Below are 24,009 nucleotides of genomic sequence, written 5' to 3' on the forward strand. Positions count from 1 at the left end.
AGAGATCATTTTACTTCTTCCTCTCCAATTTGGATGCAATTTATTATTTTCTTTTCTTGCCTAATTGCTCTGGCTAGAACTCCCAATACTACGTTGAATAGAAGTGACAAAAGTGGGCATCCTCATCTTGTTCCTGATTTTAGAGGAAAAATGCTCAGTCTTTCACCATTGAATATGATGTCAGATGTGAGTTTGATCCATCTTTAGTTGCTTTGTATATGATGTGATGTAAAGGTCCAACTTCATTCATTTGCATGTAGATATCCAGTTGTCCCAGCGCTATTTGTTGAAGAGACTGTTCTTTCCCCGTTGAATGGTCTTTGCACCCTTGCTGGATATCAGATGTTTTTGGGCCCGCAATTCTATTCCATTGATCTATATGTCTATCACTATGCCAGCATCACACTGTTTTGATTACAGTAGCTTTGTATTAAACTTTGAAATTGGGAAGTGTGAGTCCTACTTGACTTCATTTTACTTTTGCAGATTGTCTTGGCTATTCTGAGTCCCTTGCATTTCTGTATGAACTTTGGGATCAGCTTGTCCATTTCTGCAAAAAAGACAGTTGGGATTTTGGTAGGAATTGCATCGAATCTGCAGATCACTCTGGGGAGTATTGCCTCTTAACAATATTAAGTCTTCCAAAACATGAACATAGGTGTCTTTTCATTTATTTAAGTCTTTAATTTCATTCAACAATATTTTGTAGTTTTCCGTGTACATGTCTTGTACTTCTTTAAAGTTGTTCCTGAGTATTTTCTTCTTCCTTTTTTTTTTTTTTTGAGGAAGATTAGCCCTGAGATAACGTCTGCTGCCAATCCTTCTCATTTTGCTGAGGAAGCCTGGCCCTGAGCTAACATCTGTGCCCATCTTCCTCCACTTTATATGTGGGATGCCTGCCACAGCATGGCTTGCCGAGCGGTGCCATGTCTGCACCTGGGATCCAAACCTGCGAATCCCGGGCCGCTGAAGTGGAACGTGTGCACTTAACTGCTGCACCACGGAGCCGGCCCCAATTCTTTTTGATGCTATTGTAAATGAAATTGTTTTCTTAATTTCATTTTGCGGGGTGTTCATTGTTACTGTATAGAAATGCAACTGATTTTTTTATATTATTCTTGTCTCCTGCAACCTTGCTGAAATTGTTTGTTAGCTCTAATATTTACCCTCCGTCCCTCGGGTGTGTATCTTCAATGTTTACTTTCATCTCCCTTTGTGATCAGAAAATAAATTCAAGTATGATAACGATGACAGTGATGTTGATTATCTGCTGCATCTGATGTCTGTGCCATGGAGTACCAAAAGCCATCAGGAAATCAAAACTCTCGCTTGAGGAGACCCCAAAGAACTCTGTTGGTGACAAAGCTCTTCCTTTCCTTCTCTCATGTGCTGCGTGCTATAGGAATGGGTTGCTGTGGTGATAGGAGCATAGGGGAGGACAGTGAAGGAGGCTGCAAGGTGGAGGAGCTTAGATACTGTCCAGGGCTGGAGCTGGCACATCCTTCCTATAATCCCTGGGGTCATCCTAAGGGCATGGAGTGTCCCAAGTTCTTCATGCCAAACTGGTCTCTGATTTCATTGCCATGCTTTGGGAACCTGGAGTGCCCAAGACTACTGTCGGGGAGGCTGGGTCTGGCGGTGACCACACGTGAACTGCTCACGCAGTTATACTTTCTCTCCCAACACTGAGGAAATAATTCCAAATAGTTCAGAAATGTCTGGTGCTGAAACATAGAGTTTGAATCGTGGCTTCACCTCCAATGTGCTGTGTGACCTGGAGGCTGTTTTCTTACCTGTAAATTGGGACCATTAACCTCCTCTTCTCATAGGTTTACTGAGATGGTTAGAAGAGGCCAGTAAAGTATCTTACCCACTGCCTGGCACATGGTAAGTGATCAATAGTAGTGGCTTCGATGGTTATTATCGGGCTGGTCACCCAGCCTGTCTTCAACTCCAAGACGAGGGTGCAGCTAGGCGAGCCCATTCTTTCTGGTTCCTATTCCACTGTTCTGTGACTGTCCCGCCCAACCCTCTACTCGGGGTTTTCCACACCGCTGAGTCATGCTGCCAGACTCTGCCCTTTGGCAGTGCTCCTGGTATGACCCAATCTCTGGGGTGGACAGTCGAGGAAGACCCACAGCTCTGGAGTCAGACATCCTGTATTCCAGTCCTGGTGCTACCACTGAGCAAATGACTGTGTCTTGGAGACTTACTTTCTTCCCTTGTACAATGGAGATGACTATATTTATTTCCCAAGGCTGCCATGAAGACTAAACAGGATAGCATAGGGGCAGCAGCCCTCATAGGTGCTCAGTAGATGGTATCTATAATTTTTTGCAAGGCTTTATCGAGCTTCTGGGGAGCACAGCCTGGACTGGGGGCTGGGTGAATAGGAGACAGACACGAGACAGATGGTGACTCTATTGCACGCTGAGCACTGGTTCTGTTGCTCTGAGAGCGTGGAGAAAGGACCATAACTCTGCTGGGGCTGGGCTGGGGAGAGGCCTAGGGAAGGTATTCAGAAAGAAGGCTCTAGGGGTCATGAGGGTTCACAGAATGAGACTGGGGAGGGAGTCCTGGGCTGAGGGTACGGCATGAGCAGGGAGGCAGGAGGGAGCTCATGAATTGGTGAAGCTGGAACGGAGGTGTTGTGGCCAGGTCACAGAGGGCCTTGTAAGCCACCAGCGAGACTGACCTTTCCTGGCGGAAGTAGGAGCCAGAGAACAGCTTATGCAGGCAGTGATGTGATCAGATTTTCATTTCAGAAAGATTTTTCTGGCTGCCCTGTGGGGTCTGGATGGAAGGTGGTAGGAATGGGCACAGGGAGACTCAAGGACTCCTTTCTGGTAGTCCAAGCAAGAGAAGACAGACCCGACTGGGCCAGCGGCGGAGGGGAGGAAGATGGAGTCCAGAGGATTTAGAAAGCAAGCCCCCTAGTGGCAGAGCCAGGATGCCAACCCAGTGGGGAGAAAGGCTTGGCCCAGCGCCGCCCCCTAGTGGCTGAAGGCGGAGTTCACCATGGGTCACCTGAGTGCCGCTCAACTCAGGCCTGGCGTAGTGGCCTCTTCTGAAGTCACCGTGTGCTCATTAAGCTCCTGCACTGTCTGGACAGATGGATCCGGATTCACATCTTACCGCCTCCTGTTTATGTTGTGTGACAGGACGAGTGACTTCCTGCCCTGAGCCTCGTTCTCCTCAGCTCAGGCCTAGCACACGGTAGGCGTGGAGTGGAGCTGGCACCGTCACATCCCACCAAGAGGCACAAATGTCTGAGCAGTTTTCTCCAGACTCTGGGCCCTCCCCCACCCCAGGAACCCAGTGCCTTGCTCTGTCCACTGTGGGCCCCCTGCCCCAGGCTGGCCCTCCCTGGCAGAGGCCCACCTGCTACCCTGACCCTCTCCTCCCCTGAGAGTTAGGGCAGAGCCACTGCTGACAGCAAACCTGGGTGCTGGTCCACCTCTGCCATTGGATACTGGGCCCTTGGCTGAGGCATTCCACCTCGCTGAGCCTCAGTTTCCTTACCTGTCAGATGGGGCCACAATCCCTGTCTGCTTCAGGGTTGCATGTGAAAGGGTTGTGCAAACTGTGGAGTGCTGTGCTGTGGGGCTCTGGTGAAGCCCTCTTCTGGGCAGCTGTGCCTATCCCACAGCCCTGTCCCCTCCGGCTGGGGCTGTTGGAAGTTGAGCTGGACTGGGGTGGAGATTTAGGGGGCAGGGGAGCCTTTCCAACTGCCCTCAAAAAGCCCCTATGGGTTGCCGCCTGCATGGACCACAGCCCGCCCTGGAAGATTGGAGATGGGCCGGGAAGGGCAGGCCATGCCGCCCTTCCTCTGGACAGGTGAGCCTGGGTATTTCTAACCACCTCATTTTGAGCAAGAATTTTGATCCACAGCCTCTTGCCAAGATTTTTCCATTCTTTCCTGACAAACAACAAGCTCTGTTTTGTAACCTATGTTGTAAAATGGTTTTATTAACCACTAAGTGTACACACTTGCTCACAAAGAAATAGTAAACATCAGTCAACCGTCACCAGTGTCACCGAGAACTCTCCTCTGGCCTCAAACACCCCACGGCCACCCTTACCTGCTTCCTCGGTCTGGAAGGCTCGCCTGCACCTGGTCACCCCACACACGCTTCAGCTCTCCCTCCAGGGGTCATTTCCTCGGGAAAAGCACCTCTGACCCCCATCAGCTTTCTTTGCTGAATGTTCCCTCAGAATTCCGCTCCTCCCCTCCAAGCTCACGTGGTGACATGCCCGCTTGATAAGGGATCATCCAAGTCACTTCTGCCTCCCTCAATACAGGCAAGGTTCCTTCTAGCAGAGCTGGCTCAACTCAGTGGCCGTAGTGTCCCCAAGGCCTGCAGGACCTGGTGCTGGATGAAGAAACAAACTTTGGGAGAGCCAGCCCTTCTCTGGCCTGTTTCCTTTTTCTTTTCTTTTTTTTGAAGAAACTGACAGTATTGAGTCAAGGCCAGGGGTTGCTGAGAATGTGCCCCCTGTCTAGCTCCGCAAGTATGCCTGCCCACCTTGCCAGGTAGGAGATTCTGTTGTCACCTCTGCAGGTGGCTGCTGCCCTCTCTGCTTAACATGAGGTGCACTCTGCCAGCTCTGGGATTCAGAGTCCCTGGTGCCACACTGGATGCCCTTGTTCCAGCCTGTATTTGTGTAAATTACCTGTGATCAGAGCCTCGGGAAACCCTGTGCATGGGGCAGAGCAATCCTTGCTACCTGCAAGGAAACCAGGAGAGGCTGTGCTCATGGTGGGAAATAGGCTGTGGGCAGTTAGAAAGGCAAAAGTTAGGGTTCACATCCATGAACCCCTTGTTTTTAGGCCGGGGATGTGAAGGCTGAAATGAGGCATCATGAGCCCCTGTCATGACAACAGGTGGGCCCAGCGAAACCTGGCACAGGGTCCTCCTAACCCCAGTCAGCCCCGCCCTCCATAGCCTGCCGAGGGCAGTGGGAAAATGGCACTGGGACCCCTGGGGGCCTCAGGGGACTCCAGATGCTCCTGCATCTGGGGAGGCTGCATGGAGGGTGACCACGCAAGGCAACAGGGGCGGCGGGACAGCCTGTCACGTCTGGGATGCAGGGGCAGTCCTTGGACACAGGGATGTTCTGTGATTTTTGCCTGATGGCCCCAGGCTGTCTCCCGGGTTCTGGCACAGCAGTTTTCTTCCTTGCCAAACAACTCAAACACCGTTGGACCAGGAGCACCTCATGGCACTGGCTTTTGGCATTTCCTTTTGTTTAGTTGGTTTGCTTTTTACAGCAGGAAAGCCCCAGTTCAGACATTGTGTGCTAAACCATGAATGATGCAGCTGCCACAGGTGGAGGGGCTGGGGACCCCAAGGACCTCACATAGCTCACCTGAAGACCCCCCAAGCCTTATCATTTTCTTGCCCCAAACAGATCCTAGGAAATTGAGAAACCTCCAATTAATTGGAGAAAATGAAATCAGAATCTGAAGGTGGAAAGGGCCAGAGCCCGGCCCCTTGCCACCAAGGCCCTTGGATAGTGTTTGCTAAGGCTTCCAGTCTCTGGGAAAGGCCTTGGCAGCCAGGATGCTGACACTTCACAATGAGGACCCCTTTTACAGGGATGTCTGAGCACTCATTCTCGGGGACATCTCCTGGGTAGACAGCACTCCTTTGCCCAGTGGGACAGCAGTACAGAAGGACAAACCCTAAGGAGCTCGGGGACAGGGATCCAGAGGCAAGGTCTTTGGAGATACGGGTGGCCACTGGCCTGGACCAGCTAGAGGGCAGGGGACAGGGTGGGGGTGCTAAGGGATTGGAGAGCACAGGCACAGAGACGGCCCGGGTCTTCATTGCGCTGGGGTGGGTCTCGTTGCCTCGATACCCTGAATCTTCTCCTCAGAGGCCTTGTCCGGGAGCAGCACCTCCACAGTGTAGCTGACCTTCCTGCTGTGCCTCAGGCTGTGGGTGTTGTCGAAGTGCAGGACGTCTGCGAGGATGGAGGAGCAATCAGGCGAAGCCAGCCCGAGTCCCTGCCCGCCTGCTGCCCTTGGGAATGGGTCACCCGGGACTGGGGGTGGGGCTATAGGGTCAGGCACTGCCCAGCCCCCGGCCCATTGCTTGTGACCATCTCCTTGGATGGTACTTGTGCGAACTAACGGAATAATAATAGACCCCAGCATGCATCAGCCCCTCCTGTGTGCCAGGCATTACGTCAGCGCTTCACAGCTCGCTGGGTCCTCAGGGCAGCCTCACACGAAGGTACTGTCATCCCCATTTCATGGATGAGGAAACTGAGGCTTAGAGAGGTTGAGATGATTTTCCAACCGTTACAGAGCAAGGAAGGGGAGGGACCAGATTCCCCTCTCCCAATGCTCCCGCCCAGAGAGGAGCCCTGCGTTCCCCGGAGGAGAGGGCTGAGCTCCCTAAGCCACTTTCTCATCGAGCCTTTCATAGAAGACATTTCCTTCAAGGCCAAGGTCCAACGTGAACTCTGCGACATGATGAGTCATCCAGTGGGAAGTCCCCACCTTCCCAACTCTCTCTTTCCATACAGGTGCACTAGGTATTAAAGCATTAGCAGAACTCCTTCTCATTCTCCAGAGGAGTCAACCCTGGGGTCCCCCTATCCTGGCTCTGTTCTCAACAGAGGTGAGAGGGCAACGCTGCTTCTGGTAAAGCTGATCAGATGGCATCTGGCCTGGGCGGTCCGGGAAGGAAAGCTAAACACCTGGAAGAAGCCATCCCTTTGGGGGTCCCAGAGTGGGGTGGTCCATGCATGTGGGCAAGCTGGGATGCCCGAAGCTGAGCCCCTGGCTGTTTTTCCCTGTCTCTTAGCCTGTCCAGCCCAGCGTGAGGCTTTCCAGGAGCTGGGGCCATTGTCCCCAGGCTGTATATCCCACTCTCCACAATGTGTCTCTGCTCTTGTACCCAAACCTGGGGCTGCTCATCAGATCCAACACGCTGAAGCCAATTGCCCTGACTCCTGTGGGATCTAGAAACTCACACACACCCCCACGTGCTCCCTGAGAGCTGGAATTAGTGGACAGAGAAGCCAGACTGGCAAGAGACCTCAGATCATTGCTCCCCATGAGGAGGAAAACACCTCCACTGAATGGCTCTTACAGACGCCGGGCTTGTCACAGCTGAGGCTCCCGTCCTGGGGCACCAGGTGGGCATTGTAGCGCTGGGTGGGCAGCACCTCCGTCATCTCCCCGGCCCGCTTCTGCTCTGCCTTCTTGGTCTTCAGAAAAACCCCAAAGCCGATGTCTGCCCCCTCTGATGCAAACTGCCACCTGCAGGGGATGGAGCCCCACTGATGACCACCTGATGGGCTCCGGCCCCCTCCCAGCTGTGCCGCCATCCCTACCTGAGAACACAGCCTGGGAACAGGATCTCAGTCTTCACCTGGACGAAGGAGTCGCGGCCCACGGTCGCTGTGTGCTCGTACTGCGTCCTCACCTGGTTGCGCAGGTAGTAGCTCTTGGGCACCTCGCCCCCGTAGTTGATCTGTGGGGGAGGGGTGGTGAGCGAGCACTGGACCACGGCCGTCTCCCCTCCCTCCCCATCCCCTGGGCACCCAGTACCTTGGTCAAGCACTTGGGGTTGCCGTCGGGGTCGGTCATGGTCCCCCCAAACTCCACGGGCAGCTGGTCGGGGCTGACAAACTTTTGCAGCTCCTGCTTCCAGTCGCCTGTGGAAGCAAGAGAGGGCCTCACGGGGCCTCAGGGAGGCTCGACAGAGGGGGCCAAGCCCAGGGAGGGGACCCGATATATCCTTGGCTTGCTCCCCTGGCGTCTAGTCCTGAGACCACCCAAGATCTTTACGTGGCCACCCAGGCTGGGGTCTAGGACCCAAAGCCTTGTCTGAGTGTGCAAAGGCCGACAAGTGTCAGGCCCAGGTCGGCACCTGAAGATAGAGGACGAACCAGGGAGAAATGGGGCCTTTCACATTGACCTCTGCTCCCCAGGCAGACATGGAGATGGGCACAGCCAGGAGGCCAAATCACTCACCTCCTAGAATCACTATCTTCTTTCTCGTTTCCTGGCTCATGAACAACTTGACCAAGTTGAAGGCCACGGGGAACAGCTTGGGGGCTGAAACGATGAAACTCCGTTGGGAAGCTGGACCAGAGAGGACTTGGATATACAAAGTCACAGCCAAGGGCATGAGCTGGACAACAGTCAGACCCAGGTAGATTCTGCCACTTCCTGCTGTGTGACCTTCACCCTCTCTGAGTCTCAGTGCTATTAACTGTAAAATGGAGATTAAATTAAGGTACGCATGACACTTGGCACAGTGCCTGGCTCTCAATAATTGGTTGCCTGCCCTGCTCAGCTGCAGGACTTTAGCAATGTTGATTCCCCACCGGTGCCTTTTCCTGTTCACACTCAGGCTTTCCCGGGGTTGCTCTGGAATCCTCTCGGGTGCAAGCATGTGCGTTAGACCTCACGTCCCGCCTGAATCGCTGATGCTCCCTGGGTACGTTCTGTGGGCCGGGCTCTGTGCCACGCCTTCTCCACAGACTGTCTCATATAACCTCACAGCTGTCTCATGGGGAAGGCGCCATTACAGTCCCATTTAACAGAATGGGAAAACTGAGGCTCAGTGAGGTTAAATAGACTTTCCCAAAGTCCCAGAACCAGCTAGATTGGAAGCCTCATAGTCTGACTCCAGAGCACACGTGGCCACCCCCTCAGTGTACGGCCCTCACAGACCAGGACCATTTCCCCTCAAAGTGTGTCCACCAACCAAGTGGTCCATGACCATCTGGTACCAGTCCATGCCCAGATAAGTAAAGAAAATAACAGCAGACATTTAGAAACCTATAACTTATTTGACAGTGCTATGCATGCTTTTGTACACTCCAAAAGTATCAATCTGGGAAGAAATGAACTCAAAAAACCTAATCTTCACAAAGGATGGTTTGAGAAGCCCCAAACTCGGTAGCTTGCCCACTGTGCCCCCCACTCCCCAGGAGGTCATCCCCGTCATGGGCTCACCTCGGATACCAATTAAATTCTTCAGCCTCTCGGGATAATTTGCTTCCAGGATGGCAAAAAACTGTGGAGTCAAGATGAATCTGGTCGAGGCCACACTGCAACACTCGCTCCCCCTGGATTTGGTGGCCTCTGATGCTGCTGTGACGAGAGCCCCCTCTCCCCCATCCCCGGCCCACCCCGTCTTCCCTGGGGGCGTGTACTTCATCCTCTGTGATGCTCTTGCTTTTCTTTCTCCTTGGAGGGGAGACCCCAGGCCAGCTTCACTGGTGGGCCCCTGAGGGGTGTCCCCCTCCCTCACGGACTGGAAGCTGGTGCGGGCAGTGGCTCCCTATTGGCCTCGAGCCAGCTGCCTGCCTCACCTGCTGGTAGACCTCCACAGCTGGCTTCCACAGGTGTTTCAGGCTCAGCCCCTCCAGGTCAAACACCAACACCATCGTCTCGATGTTCCTGCCCAGCTGCACCGGACAGCGCAGATATATGGGTCAGAAAACAGCTCCAGCTGGGAGATCCCAGCCAGAGAGACCTGGGCGCCCCTCCCAGCTTCCTGCCACCCACTCCCTTGGCTGCTCGAAGCATTTTCCAAACACATGGAGCCCATCTGGGGTCTGAGGAGACGCCACATCCGAACCCTGACACAGTGGCCCTTATCACATGATTTGCTCAACACTGTTGCCTGGAATTAGTTAACTGTGGAATTAAAGACATCACTCATTGCTCATTGGGCACCTTTATGTACAATAATATATTATATCCAACAGCGTCTGCAGTCCTGTGGCTGTTTCCAAGCCAGAGCTTCGCTGCTGGCAGGCTGTGTGGCCTTGGGAGGGTTTCTAACCCCTCTGAGCCTTACTTTCTTCCTCTGTAGAATGGGATAAGTCCAGGCTCTGAGAGAATTGCTGAGAGGATTCAACGAGCCCAGTGCCTGGCATGTGGCTGGCCCCTGGTAAATTTTAGCAGATATTATTATTAGTGTCATCATCACCATAATTATTGCCTCCAATCGGGAACATGCATGAATGGCACACTTCTGACCCAATCAGATGAGCAATCTTGTCTGACAGACACGTCCATTCAAACTAGGCACTAAATTTGCTGCTTTGCAATTCACTCATGCTTGTTACAAGTCTCTGTGGAGGGCCCACTGTGTGTCCAGCCCTGCGCCAGACGCTGGGGACGCAGGCCCTGTCCTTGTCACTGAGTCAGCCACTAGCCAAATTATCCCACAGTGACATAATGGCTCCCCCTGGGGTCTTCATCTGAGGCTCCTCTAGACACTTAGACTCACAAAACCAACCAGGACACACTTGCATTACAGTCACTCTGAAGGGGACGGGCCAGGAGACAGAGGTAGGGACGAGGAGGTCTACAGAGACGAGCGCGGGTCCTTCTCGGTTTGGAAGCCCCACACCCCCAGCTCTCAGTGTCTTTTTGTAGCAAGTGCGTAGTAGCTTCCAAGGACCCACAGGGATGTGCCTGGTTCCAAGGGTCACTGATCTCAGGGATGTCCAAGGCAATGCTCCCCTCTCAGGTGTTTATAGTCATGCAATTTACAACTAGGAGACATCTTTTCCAAAAGTAAAGCTGACCGCCTGCTGTTCCCAGGGTTCCGGGGGAACAGAGCTAGAGCATTCGCTGCACCCAAGGCCAGCATCTTACCCAAGGTCAGAGGGGAAAGGGCTCTGGTGACCCTTGGCTCACACTAGCAGAGGGTGCCATGCACATGTTACATGCTCGTGGCTGAGTGACTGTGGAAGCCCGTGTCCCACCAGAGCCTGGAGTGCCGAGGGCTGGGGCAAAGCAGGGTTAGGGTGCCTCGCCTCTCTGGTCCTGGGGCCACCCTCAAGACAGACTGGGCCCACCATGCGCCCCCTATCCCAGCCCTGAGAGCTCACCTTCTGACTCTGCAGCTCACACTGCTGCACAAGCATCTCGCAGACCCTGATGCGCTTGCGGATCAGCTCCTGCGGGGAGGCTGACAGGAGGAGACCCTTGGGGTCAAGCTTCCCGACGAGGTCAAACCACACAGGGCAGCCTTCGTAGTCATAGCCGCTCAGACCACCCGAGTCATACAGCTGGATCACCTGGCCACGGGGGTGAGGTCCTGACTCAGACCAGTCCACCAGGCCACGTCCCTGCTCCGTCAGGTGGTGGGATGTGGTGGAAGGGTACAGGGGAGGGGATCAGATGGCCTGGGGGATGCTGCACGGGCCTCACCTCTGGGGGCTGCCACGTGAGGATGTTGTCCAGGGTCTGTTGCTTCCGGAACTCCATGTGCTGTGAAGACATGGCAGGACCTGAAGACTGCCCACCCCAAAGATCCCCAGAGCATGCCCAGGCTCTGCCGACACAGAACCGGGCACGGGGATGCCGGGTGGAGAGCTGTGGGGGACCCGGGTCTGATGCAGAAAGGGATCCGAGGAGGAACGAAGAAGAACCACGAAAACGGGCCAAGAGTCCCCACCGCTTGTTGCTAACCCCTGGGGTACAGCACGAGGAAGCAGGAGGCTCACGAGAATGGGGCCTCACCTTCCGGAGCATGTCCTCGGATTTCTGCAGGTCAAACTTCCGAGCTGCAAGAAAAGCCGAGGTAAGAGGAGGCTTGAGGGAGGGTGTAGAGGCGCCATTCTCTGAAAGCTTATGAGGAAGTAGCAGGGCTGCCCCCGACTTTTCCTGACACCCCAAGAATACATTGGAGGCCTGGAAAGTTTTTTTTAAAAGCAAGGATTTTTAATCCTCTAGAAGGCTTTAGAGGGCCCTTGATTTTAGTTTCCAGGCCTTTTAAAACTGCTGGTTCTAGAGGCTGATCTAGCCTGTAATACTTGATGTCTCCCCGGGAGCAGAGGCTGCCTTGGTGTTAGGGGTGGTGAGGAGCACGGGCTTTGGAGTGAGACAGACTTGAGCTTGAATTCTAGTTTTGTCTTTTTATTTGCTGCGCAACCTTGAGCAACTCACTCACCTTCTCTGAGCCTTAGTTTTTTATTCTGTTAAATGGAAATAGTATCTTTTTCAGAGTTATTCAAAGGATGACCTAAGATAAAGTATATAAAGTGCTCGCACATTACCTTGCTCCCAGTTAGTTCTCAATAAACTGTAGCTATTATAATTACTAATTGTGTGTGTGTGAGTGTAAGGAAGATTGGCTCTGAGCTACCATCCGTTGGCAACCTTCCTCTTTTTGCTTGAGGAAGATTGTCACTGAGCTAACATCTGTGCCAGTCTTCCTCTATTTTATGTGGGACGCCACCACAGCATGGCTTGATGAGCAGCGCTAGGTCTGCGCCTGGGGTCCGAACCTGTGAACTCCAGGCCACCAAAGCAGAGCCTGTGAACTTAACTGCTATGCCACTGGGCCGGCCCCTCTGATTACTAATTTTGAAGAAATAAATGTACCTTCATTGAAAAGATGATGCTCTATTTTAGAAATGCCATGACCATTGCTCTCTGAGACCACTGGTTACTAAGGAATTCATCCAGTGATCGGCCTTCGATAAGAAGCAAGGTCAGAGATTTTCAAATGGAAGGGATCTGAGCTGCTATCTAGGCTTCCTCTGCCCTGATCATAAGCCACCTCCAGAGAAAAACCACCAAGGCTGCCAGCTCTGCCTTGATTATCTCTTGTGATGGGGAGTTCACTCCCTCAGCAGGCAGCCCATTGCATTCCAAATCTGCCCCACAATGATTCCAGCCCCATTGTCAAGGTCGAAAGAACATATGTTGCTGTTTGTCAACATGGAAAATCTTCAAATATTTGAAGACAGGCATCAAGTTCACCTGCCCAATCATTTCTTGGGGCTATACATTTATTAAAATCATCTTCTGTATCAGTGTGCTCCAGCAGAACTTTCTGTAAGGATAGAAGTGTCCTATATCTTAACAGTTCAAGTGCATGTGGCTCCTGAGCACTTGAAAGGTGGCTGGTGTGACTGAGGAACTGAAGCTTTAATTTAATTTAATTTAATTTTAATCATTAAATGTGGCTCGTGGCTGTTGACCTGAACAGTTCTAGAGTTTTTCTGTTGATCCTGTTGGTTTTCAAGGGAGATAAGCAAACATTATAACTCTTCTCTTCAAGCCTTTACACCACTGATTATTTTTTCTTTCCTTATAACGTTGGCAAAGGTCTCCGGTTCTGTGTTGAAACAGTAACGTTGATTGACATCATCCTTTCCTTGTTCCTGCTCTTAAAGAAAATCCATCTAAAATTTCTCCTTAAGCATAACATTTCTTGGAAGATTTTTGCTACATAACCGTTACCAAGCCAAGGATATTCCATTCCATTCCTAGTTTAGTAAAACTTTTATTTTGTTTTTTCTTATAAATAGAATTTGAACATTTTCAAAGGTTTTGTCTGCATTGGGATAGCCACGTAATTTTTCATTTTTAATCTATTAATGTGTTCAATGACACTGGTAGATTTCTGATGCTGAATTCTTCTTGCATACCTAAGAGAAGGTCTCCTTGATTGTGCTGTATAATTTTAACACCCTATTGGATTCTATTGTGTAATATCGTATTTAGACTTTTTTACGTCAATATTAATAAGTGAAACGAGCCTAGAATTTTCTTTTCTTTTATTATCCTGATCTAGCTTTGGAATCAAACTTACGCAGGCCTTATAAGGTAACTTTACTCTTTCATATATTTTAAAACAACTTGAAAATTTTGTATAAGTAGGAATTAGCTGGACCTAAAACTTTGGAGGAGTCTACCTTTAAAACCATCGGGGTTTGAGTTTTAATGGAGGGGAGGTTTTTATTACCATTTAAATGTCTTTAATATTTATAGGTCTGTTGAGACCTCCTATTTCTTCTTTCTGGATTTTGGCCTTATATATATTTTAAAGGAATGTGTCAATTTCATTTAGATTTTTAAATTTGTGCGTGCATAATTGTACATAATGTTCTTTTATCAGCTTTTTAAAAATCTCTGTGTCTATAGGAGATTTTTCTACTGAGAACCAGAGTGAGGTTTCTCGTCCGGTAGATAGTGGTTTGGATGCTGCTCATGGGTCCTCATAGCTTTTTCAGTAACACCTACTATGTGCCAGGCTGGGAGGCTGGGGCAGGCACAGTCCCTGTGATCACGGAGCTAGCGTCCAGGTAGGAGAGATGGACGTGGATGTGGGATGGAGATCAAGAAAAACAAAGGGACGTGACTTCAGAGGGAAGGTCGTGGAAAGTCCCTCTGCATCCTGCCTGACAGAGGAACCTCCGAGAAGTTCGGTCGCAGCGATCGCCCTCTCTTCTGCCTGTGTCTTGAGTTTGTGAGGCAGGGAGTGGCTGCAGAGCTGAGTGGAAGTGGACTGGGCCGTGTCAGTAGGTCACAGCATAAAGCAAGAGGCATCAGGAGGCCTGGCACCCTCGCCCAATCTTAGACCCTGTTCCTTTCCCATGACCCAGCAGCCTACAGTCTCCGTGATTTCACTCCTTTATCAAAGACACACCAGGGACCTGAAAAGCTGGTTTTTAAACCCAAAAGGACTTCAAAGGAGGAGAGAGTTCTGATGCTGCATCAAGGGGTTTCAAGAAATCTCCTTTCCCAACTTTTTCTTTAGCCCAGGTGGAGGAAAATGACATGAAAATGACTAATTAAAAATGGAACAGAGGGGCCAACCCAGTGGCATAGTGGTTGGGTTTGCACGCTCCACTTCGGTGACCTGGGGTTCGCAGGTTCGGATCTCAGGCACAGACCTAGCACTGCTCATCAAGCCACACTGTGGTGGTGCCCCATACAAAATAGAGGAAGATTGGCACAGATGTTAGCTCAGCGACAATCTTCCTCAAGCAAAAAGAAGAAGACTGGCAACCGATGTTAGTTCAGGGTCAATCTTCCCCACCAAAAAAAAATTTTTAAAAAAAGGAATAAAGAGCCAGCCCTGATGGCCTAGTGGTTAAAGTTCAGTGCTCTCTGCTTCAGCTGCCCAGGTTTGGGTCCTGGGTGCAGAACCACACCACTCATCTGTCAGTAGCCATGCCGAGGTGGCGTCCCACATAGAAGAACTAGAAGGACCTATGACTAGAACATACAACTATGTACTAGGGCCTTGGGGAGGGGGAAAAAAAAAGAGGAAGATTGAGATGTTAACAGATGTTAGCTCAGGGCCAATCTTTCCCAGTTAAAAAAAAAAAGAATGGAAAGAGCCACAGCCAAGAAAGCCCAAGGAGTCACGACAACTAAAGGCAATGTGGTGTCCTGGATGGGACCCTGGGACAGAAAAACTAAGGAAATCTAAAAAAAAGTATGGATTTTAGTTAATAATCATGTATCAATATTTGTTCATTAATTATGACAGATGTGCCAGAAGCATATAAATGTTAATGATGGGTAAATGATGTATATGGTAGCTTTCTGTACTATCTTCACAACTTTTCTTAAATCTAAAACTGCTTTCAAAAATAAAGTTTGTAGGGGCCGACCCCGTGGCTGAGTGGCTGTCTGCTCGCTCTGCTTCAGCAGCCCAGGGTTTCGCCAGTTCGAATCCTGGGTGCTGACGTGGCACCGCTCATCAAGCCATGCTGAGGCGGCATCCCACATGCCACAACTAGAAGGACCCACAACTAAAAATACACAACTATGTACTGGGGGGCTTTGGGAGAAAAAGGAAAAAAAAAAAAATTTTGTAGGGGCCAGCCCCATGGCCAAGTGGTTAAGTTCATGTGCTCTGCTCCAGTGGCCCAGGGTTTTGCTGGTTCAGATCCTGGGCACAGAGATGGCACCGCTCATTGTGTCATGCTGAGGTGGCATCCCACATGCCACAACTAAAATATACAACTATGTACTGGGGAGATTTGGGAAGAAAAAGTAGAAAAGAAAAAAAAGATTGGCAACAGTTGTTAGCTCAGGTGCCAATCTTTAAAAAAAAAAGTTTGTAAAAAATAGTAATTATAAAAAATAACCAAACAGAATAGAACAGAAGGGTGGACTTCCTCCGTGCAGGCAGGTAGGGCCTAATATTACACCCATTACACAGAAGAAGAAAGTGAGGCCGAGAGAGACAGCACGTGGCTTGTCCTGGGCACACTGTTAGCATGTGGCAGAGCTGGAATCGATCGCAGGTTTGCCTGATTCCGAGGCTGGTGTTTTCACGGCAGCCTGGCTTCTGAGTTCTCTCCTGGTTTGAGTTTAAAACCCATCGCATGGAGTGTGTCGAGTTGAACTGAATTTCTCCCTAAGCCCTGGGGTGGTGTCTGTTCTTCTAATAATTTTACAAGGCTGCCCCAATTGCTAGAAGAAACTTCTTTAATTTTAGTTAAATCCACTTCCTGACGTATCACGGGGCACGAGCTCGGTGCCAGGTTCTCTGAGGGGACGACACAGGCCTGTCTTCAAGGAACCGGAGACAGACCTAATGCAAGTCCTGAAGACCATGTTCAGCGATGTCTGACTCAAGGCCTTGCCAGGCCTGTCATCCTGAGAACTTCCTGGTATGAACTTTAACCTCACCTCGACCCTGTGCCCACCTGGTGCCAGGTCCCACACCCTCTCACTAACACAACAGTCCATGGGGAGGTGGCCTCACCCCCACTTTGCAGATGAAGAAACTGAGGCTCGGTGGGGCATTTGTACCGTGCTGGTCTGAAGAGGAGCTCAGATGCTAGCCCAAAGCAGGCTGATTCCAGAGCCCAGTTCGCTACCACTCTGTAGCGCTGTCCCCCTTGTCTCCCACCCCTTCCCCTGAGACCCTCCCAGCCTCCCCCCGCCTCTGCCACCCCCAACCCCGCCAGCCTCACCTCGGAGCCAGCGCAGGAGGAAGTAATCATCAGGATTGCGCAGGGTGGGCAGCAGGTCCTGGACGTTCTCCCGGAACTGAGGGGGAGATATGAGGGTCAGAGGGGCTCCCAGGACCCCTGGACCCCAAACCCCATCCCTGACCCTGCTTCCCCTCAGCCTGCATCAGCCCTGCTCAGGGACCCACGCAGTTAGCAGCAGCTGGGAATGGGGCACCCCCAGCTCAACATGGCAGGAAGAGTTGGGTCCTTCTCAAACTTTGGGGCTTCTTTGCCACGCCAGGCCCTCAACTGTAGGTCCTAGGTGGGGCCCTGCCATCCCTGTTTTTACAAAGATCTCCGGTGAATCTGACGCAGGCCGACCAGAACATTTTAGGACCGTTGCCCCTCGTACTGCAGCTTGAGGGTCTGAATTTGGAAGCAAATTATTTAACCTCTTTGAGCCTCAGTTTCCCCAACTGTGAAATGGCGATAATGATAAACTTGTGCCAATCCAAGGAGTTTATGCAGGTAAAGCATTTCGCATCAGGCTTAGCTTGCAGCAGGTGCCAGATAAACGTGGGTGCTCAGCAAACGTGGTCGGCCTGGGGCCCCGAGCAGTGGAGTCTTTGTGGAAACAACCCAGGCCAAGGTCAGCAGGGAGGGACAGAAAGAGAGGCCAGGGATGCCTCATCCAGGGCTGGGGCAGAGGAGGGGCCTGGTCCGCTGGGGGTGCCTTTTCCTACTGGCCGAGTTTGGGGAAGTGTCGGGGGGTTTGGGTTTGGGACTAAGGCTCAGCTCTGAGAGGAGACCCCACTTCCATGGGGACTGAGGGAGCTGAAGACAAGGCCCAGAGGGCTGGGTTTGCAGGGGAACCTGTGACTGAGAATCTGGGGTTAGCCACAGATGCCAGCAAAGCCATAGGAAGCTGTCTTGACAGCCACCCACCAAACCACCTTTAGCTTTTTAAGAACGGATTCAGTACTGCTCACGGAATTAGAAGTGAATCATCACGTTAAACCTCTCCAGTGTTAACAAGCTGAGCGACAGCATCTCCTATAACAGTCCCCAGCCCGGACAGGCACCCGGAATGCAGGTCTGTGCACACTGAGCAGCTGCAGCCTCTGGGCTCCTAAGGGGCCATTTTTGGGGACGGGGGAGAGTACCCCCCCTGAGAAGCAATAATTCCTCACCCCGCAGCCCCTCCAGGTAACCAGATTTCCTCCTTTGAACCTCAGGGTGTGCCCTGAGGCAGGAGGGGCAAAGGTCACACGTCTATGTTGCAAATGAGGAAACTGAGGCTGGGCTGGTGGAGGCAGGGTCTTCCCCAGGGGAGTGAGGAAGCTGCAGGGCCAGGAGGAGGTCACACCTTCCAGTCTCCAGGCCACTCCCCTCTTGGAAGGCATGTCAGTAAAAGAGAAAGCCACTAGGCAGGTGCTGACAAAAGTCTGGAATAACTTGGGAAAAAACTTTATCATATGACGATGCCAAATGGAGAAAGGAGCATCAGGCCGTGTGACCACAGGTGGTCAAAACTAGGCTTAGGAAAACGCTAGAAGGAAATGCTCCTAGGTGTGGTTGTCTGAGCCTCTGGGACCACGGGTGACCTCTTCTCTTTCTTCCTACTTTTCTCTTTTTGTCTAATTTCAAAAATAACGAGCTTTCATTTCTTTGAAATAATGGAAAAAATAAGAATAAACTCTTTTTCCCTTGTTTAAAGCTCTTTAGCCCACAGGCCACCCCCAAAGGCCAGGCGGCGAGTCCCTCCTATGAGCCTAGTGTCTGGGGCTTCCCTAAGGCTTTCACCAGTGGGGAGATAGGGGGGTCACCAGGGGACTCCCCCCGCTTCCCCTGCGGACCCCTCCTTCATCTGGAGACCCTCTGCTCCTAGAACCTCCTCCTCTACCTGGGAATCCACGCAGGGCCCTCATCCTTCACCTGGGGCCCCTCTCTTCTTCACTAGGAATTCACGGGGGGCCCCCCATTCACCCAAGGTCCTCATTCTTCCCTGGAGGATCCTCAGGTCCCCCCCAGGGCAGGAGCCGCGGAAGAAATTTCTCTCCACAATTCGGCAGCTGCTCTTTCACAGGCCTAAAGTACGAGCCAGGGTTTGGAACCCCCAACACCGAAATCAGCGTTTCCAGTCCCTGGCCCTCTGCAAACAGAATTAATGCTGTGGCACTGAGACCTGGATATGCTCCCCTTTCCCCATGGCCGTGACACTACAGGTGAAATCACCCCAAACCCCTCCATTTCCCTTTAATGAAAACAGCGAGAAGGCTTGGGCCCTGGGGAGTCAGACAGCCTCGAAGAAAAACCAACAAATGTTGCAATCTGGGCAGGGGATCCAGGAGTCTGTCTGCCCAAGGCTGCCCAGAAGCCTGATGGCAGTGCCCCCGACGCCCTCAATCAGGGAACAAGGGCCAGGGCTCAGTGATAGAGAGCCAGCAGGGGTGGAAAGCTTGATTTGGCCCAGAGTGGCCCAGACAAAGACTCCTGCCTGGGGTCCCGCACACAGCTGCCTCAGCGACTGTGCACTGGGGCCGGCAGGCTGGACAGAGGTGCCTCCAAGATCCTTCTCCAGGCTGCACGGGGGGCAGTCCAGGGGTGTGGGCAGCATCAGGCTGCTGGGGCCCCTCCCTAAGCCTCCCAGCCCGCGAAGCCCCTCACCCTGGCCAGCGCCTCCTGCTGCTGGGGGCTCAGGTCTCCAACTCGGCCGCTCATGGTGTCCACGGGCAGCACAGAGGGCGCGGGGTGCAAGCGGGCAGGATGAGTCTGCCAGCGGGCCTCCTGGCCTCGCAGCCTGGTTTTGACAGATACTGGTCCCGCCCCAATGGGAGAGCACCAGTCCTGCCCTGCCCCATTCAGTTCTCACCTACTCTTGATTTTTGGTTTTTTTTTTTTGCCAGTCTCCAAGATGCATCCTACCCAAGGTAGGGAGGTGACCTGTCCCGAGAGGGGTCCCAGAACACAGACTTGAGTTGGCGGTAGCAGGCAACCCCCCCTCACCCCCAGACCCCCTCATCCTAGGGGCTCCTACAGGTTCCCCCATGGCAGGGAAGGGGGAGCGCATTAAGGACCCTTGAGCAAGTTTCAGGGAACACCTTGAGATCCCCTTCCGAGCAAAACGGAGGAAATTTTTATAAACCTGGCTCAGCCCTCTAGGTGGTCCCCAGGTCTTTCTGCCCAGCCCCCCTCCCCTGTTCTTGAATGCAGGCTGCGCCCTGTCAGTGCTCACAAGCTGATAGCAGAGCCCTTATGTGCAAAATGGTTCCAGCCTTCAGGATGGCTGGGAGGATTGGATAAGATGAGCCGCCATGGGTTAGCCTGGCACTGCACCCAGTAAGTGTGCGATGTTAGGAATATGGTCTCATAATTATTATTATGGATGCTGTCACCAGAGCAGTGAGTTGCAGGGGTGGAGATCCTGGGGAGGCCCCATGGTGAGCCCCTAGGTAGGAGCCACAGCTCAAAGGCCGGAGAGTGGGAGGTGACAGTGGACAGATGGAAGCCTTGGTGGGGTGACAGAAGGTTTGGGATGCCAAGAGGTGGTGGGTGGCTGACACAGGTGTCCAGGATGGCATCTGAGAGCCAGGCAGAGGTCACAGCCTGAAATGTTGTGCTGCCCATCCATGTGTACATAAATGTGATGACATAGTGTGCGTGGTAATTTTTTACCTTTAACTCTGCTCATGATCATCTAAGGTGACTGAAAAGAACTTTGGAAGCAAAATCTGTTCTGCTTTCAAATTTTGGAAACAACATTTCCCAGGTCAACTGGGGGAAGGTGAGAAAAAGCAAGTTGGCTAGGCAGGAATTTTCGAGAGATAGGAGCAGGTGAGAGGTGAGGATGAAGGGTCTTAAATCCAGCCAGCAAAACCTTCTCCCTCTGCCCTCCCTTGGGATCAAACCAAGTTCTAGGTGTGCACTGACCAATCTGGTGGCCACGAGCCACATGTGGCTGTTGAGTGTTGGGAATGTGGCTTGTCACAAGCATGAATGGAGATGTGCTGTAAGTCTAAAATACACACCAAGTAACGAAGACTTAGTACCCCTCTAATTTAAATATTTCATTAATTAATTTCTTATATTGATTACATGTTGAAAAGATAATATTTTTGGATATATTGAGATAAATAAGATATATTATTAAAATTAATTTCACCTATTTCTTTTTTTTTTTAAAGATTTTATTTTTTCCTTTTTCTCCCCAAAGCCCCCCAGTACATAGTTGTATATTCTTCGTTGTGGGTCCTTCTAGTTGTAGCACGTGGGATGCTGCCTCAGCGTGGTTTGATGAGCAGTGCCATGTCCGTGCCCAGGATTCGAACCAACGAAACACTGGGCCACCTGCAGCGGAGCGCACAGACTTAACCACTCGGCCACGGGGCCAGCACCCAATTTCACCTATTTCTTGTTATTTTTTTATAATTTAGAGTTTTTTTAAATTAACAAACTTTTTTTTTGGCAAGGAAGATTGGCCCTGAGCTAACATCTGTTGCCAGTCTTCCTCTTTTGGCTTGAGGAAGACTGTCGCTGAACTGACATCTGTGCCAATCTTCCTCTATTTTGTATGTGGGACGCCACCACAGCATGGCTTGATGAGCAGTGTATAGGCCCTCGCCCAGGATCTGAACCCACAAACCCTGGGCCACCGAAGTGGAGTGTGCAAACTCAACCACTATGCCACCGGGCCGGCCCCAACGAACTTTATTTTGACAACAGTTTTAGGCTCATAGCAAAATTGAGCAGAAAGTACAGAGAGCTCCCATACAGCTTCTGTCCCTTCACATGCACAGCCTGCCCCACTGTGGACATCCCCACCAGAGGGGTACAATTGTTACAATCGATGAACCTACATGGACACGTCATTATCACCCACGTCCGTAGTTCACACTAGGGTTCACTCCCGGTGTTGTCTGTTCGATGGGTTTGGACAAATACGTAATGACACGGAGTCACCATGGTGGTGTCATACAGAATAGTTTCATAGTCCTAAAAATCCTCTGTGCTCCATCTATTCTTTTTAATTTTTAAAGATGTGGCTGCCAGAAAATTTAAAGTTATCTGTGAGGCTCACATTTATGGTTTGCACTATATTCCACTTGGACAGGACTGATCTCGAGGGATTTTAAGTCAAAAAAAGAAAAGAAAAGAATCACAAAAAGCTAAAAGAATGTAAGAGTGACGCTCATCACCTCTCTGGAGGAGCATGGTCTGTGCTTAAAAGCGATGACAGAATCGCAAAGGGACAATCAATTGATTTGGCTACATAAAAATGCAAAAATATGCTAAACAGGAGACAGAATTAAGGCATTAAGTCAATATTTGCTGATGTGAATTTGGGGAAATAAAATGTATGAAAATTGGTATCTTTATCAAGAGTGCACACAAATTGATAAGAAAAATAGTAAGGCAGTAAAAAACGGGCAAAGGACTCAAAACACTGATTTTCAGAAGAGGAAATACACAGGGGAAATAAAAAAATGCATAAATACTCAACCTCCAGGTCATCAAAGAAACGGGTGTACGAGCAAGGAGACGCTTTTTCCTCCAGCAAGTCAGTGACAAAACACAACAAAAAACACACACACGCACGAAACCTTTTTTAAAAACATGATAATAAAGTTAGGTAGAAGTTGGTGAAATGGAGACGTTCAGACATTGCTGGCAGGACTGGAAATTGGTTCAGCTTTTCTAGAAAACTAGTGGACAATATTCATTAGGATCCCTCAATAGTTTACCACATTGCCCAATAATAATCCTAAGTAGCAGAAAATATTTTCAGCTGAAAGCAGTCTGTGTATTGTTAATAGGAACATTGGAAACGATTTTTCAGGAAACCACGGTGCTTAATGTGATAGGTGAAGGGTTTACAACAACATGGAAAAAATACCACAAAACCATTTGGAAAAGACAGAAGCACATGATATATGCCCTATAGATACAAAAGAAGATCCAGACACAAAAAGAAATTTGTCCCCAACATTTTGCAGTCTCGGAGAAATGGGAAAAGTCATTATTTTTAAAATGCTGCAAGTAACAAGTCACCTGCAAAGAGAAGCCTTTATTTAACCAGCGCTTACGGCCGTTTTCCGTGGGCCAGGCCCCCTTCAGAGGGCTTTGCAAATATTTGCTCAGTGCCGTCTGATAGACAGATAATGGGAGCCACAGAGGGAACTTTAAATTCTCTAGTGGCCTCATTAAAAAATTTGACTTTAATAATATATTGTAGTTAACGTAGTGCATCCAAAATATTATCATTTCAGCATGTAATCAATATGATCAATAAAAGAGATAAGTTAATGGGGCCAGCCCCGTGGCTGAGTGGTTAAGTTCACGTGCTCCACTTCAGTGGCCTGGGGTTTGCCAGTTCAGATCCTGGGAGCAGACATGGCATGGCTCATCAAGCCATGCTGTGGTGGCATCCCACATAGAAGAACTAGAATGACCTACAACTAGGATATACAACTATCTACTGGGGCTTTGGGGAGAAGAGGAAAAAGAAAAAAAGAGAAGATTGACAACAGATCTTAGCTCAGGACCAATCTTCCTCACCAAAAAAGAATTGAATGCCTCAAACTCCTTTAAAAAAACAAAAAGAGGTATGATAATTCTCATTAATAATTAATAATGAGATATGTTACATGCTTTTTTTCTGTACCAAGGCTTTGAAATCCTGTGTGCATTTAGTATATCATATTTCACTTCTAACCAGCCACATTTCAAACGCTCAATAAGCCCCATGTGGAGTTGTGGGTTGAATTTTGTCCCCCACCCCCGAATTCATATGTTGAGGTCCTAACCCCCAGTACCTCAGAATGTGGCCTCTCTTGGAAACAGTGTCGTTGCAGGTGTCATTAGTTAAGATGAGGTTGTAGTGGATCGGGTGGGCCTCTAATGCAATACGACTGGTGTCCTTATAAAAGGGGAAATTTGGATACAAACATACACACAGGGAGAACGCGTGTGAAGACGAAGGCAGAGATTGGGGTGACGCTTCTACAAGCCAAGAAATGCCCAAGATTGCCTGTAAACCATCAGAAGCTGGGGGAGAGGCGTGAAACAGATTCTTCCTCACAGCCCTTGGAAGGAACCAACCCTACCGACACCCTGACCTTGGACTTCTAGCCTCCAGAACTGGGAGAGAATAAATTTTGTTGTTTACAACTCTCCGTTTGGAGTACTTTTGTTACACCAGCCCTTGCAAACTAATAAAGGTGGTCAGTTGGCCTATTGGACAGGGCAGGGTTAGCTCATTTCATCCTCCGGACACATTCTGAGGTGGGCGCCATCATCATCGTTGTGCATGGACCAGGAAAC

General features: G+C 50.5%; 1 protein-coding gene and 1 long non-coding RNA gene across 4 annotated transcripts; one reads left to right on the forward strand and one right to left on the reverse strand.

Moving 5' to 3' along the window:
• Window positions 1–3,968: 3,968 nt before the first annotated feature.
• Window positions 3,969–19,456, reverse strand: LOC106827102 (SEC14-like protein 4). The gene is made up of 12 exons (XM_044775568.2): window positions 19,357–19,456; window positions 16,711–16,786; window positions 11,507–11,550; window positions 11,195–11,254; window positions 10,873–11,061; window positions 9,340–9,435; window positions 8,981–9,041; window positions 7,991–8,074; window positions 7,565–7,671; window positions 7,348–7,487; window positions 7,104–7,273; window positions 3,969–5,967 (listed from the first exon to the last, which is right to left on the reverse strand). Exons 1-12 carry the CDS (start codon window positions 19,408–19,410, stop codon window positions 5,828–5,830), a joined length of 1,221 nt encoding a protein of 406 aa, XP_044631503.1. The 5' UTR covers window positions 19,411–19,456; the 3' UTR covers window positions 3,969–5,827.
• LOC139045945 (uncharacterized) lies at window positions 5,975–9,167 on the forward strand. 3 transcript variants are annotated; one of them, XR_011505438.1, is made up of 6 exons: window positions 5,975–6,629; window positions 6,816–7,149; window positions 7,280–7,451; window positions 7,948–8,171; window positions 8,373–8,459; window positions 9,030–9,167. It is a non-coding gene; the product is annotated as an uncharacterized lncRNA (long non-coding RNA). The 3 variants fall into 3 exon arrangements; XR_011505437.1 differs by having other exon boundaries at window positions 5,975–7,149; XR_011505439.1 differs by lacking the exon at window positions 8,373–8,459 and having other exon boundaries at window positions 5,975–7,149; window positions 9,030–9,164.
• Window positions 19,457–24,009: the final 4,553 nt, after the last annotated feature.

Source organism: Equus asinus, chromosome 8, assembly GCF_041296235.1.
Source record: "Equus asinus isolate D_3611 breed Donkey chromosome 8, EquAss-T2T_v2, whole genome shotgun sequence".
NCBI lineage: Eukaryota > Metazoa > Chordata > Mammalia > Perissodactyla > Equidae > Equus > Equus asinus.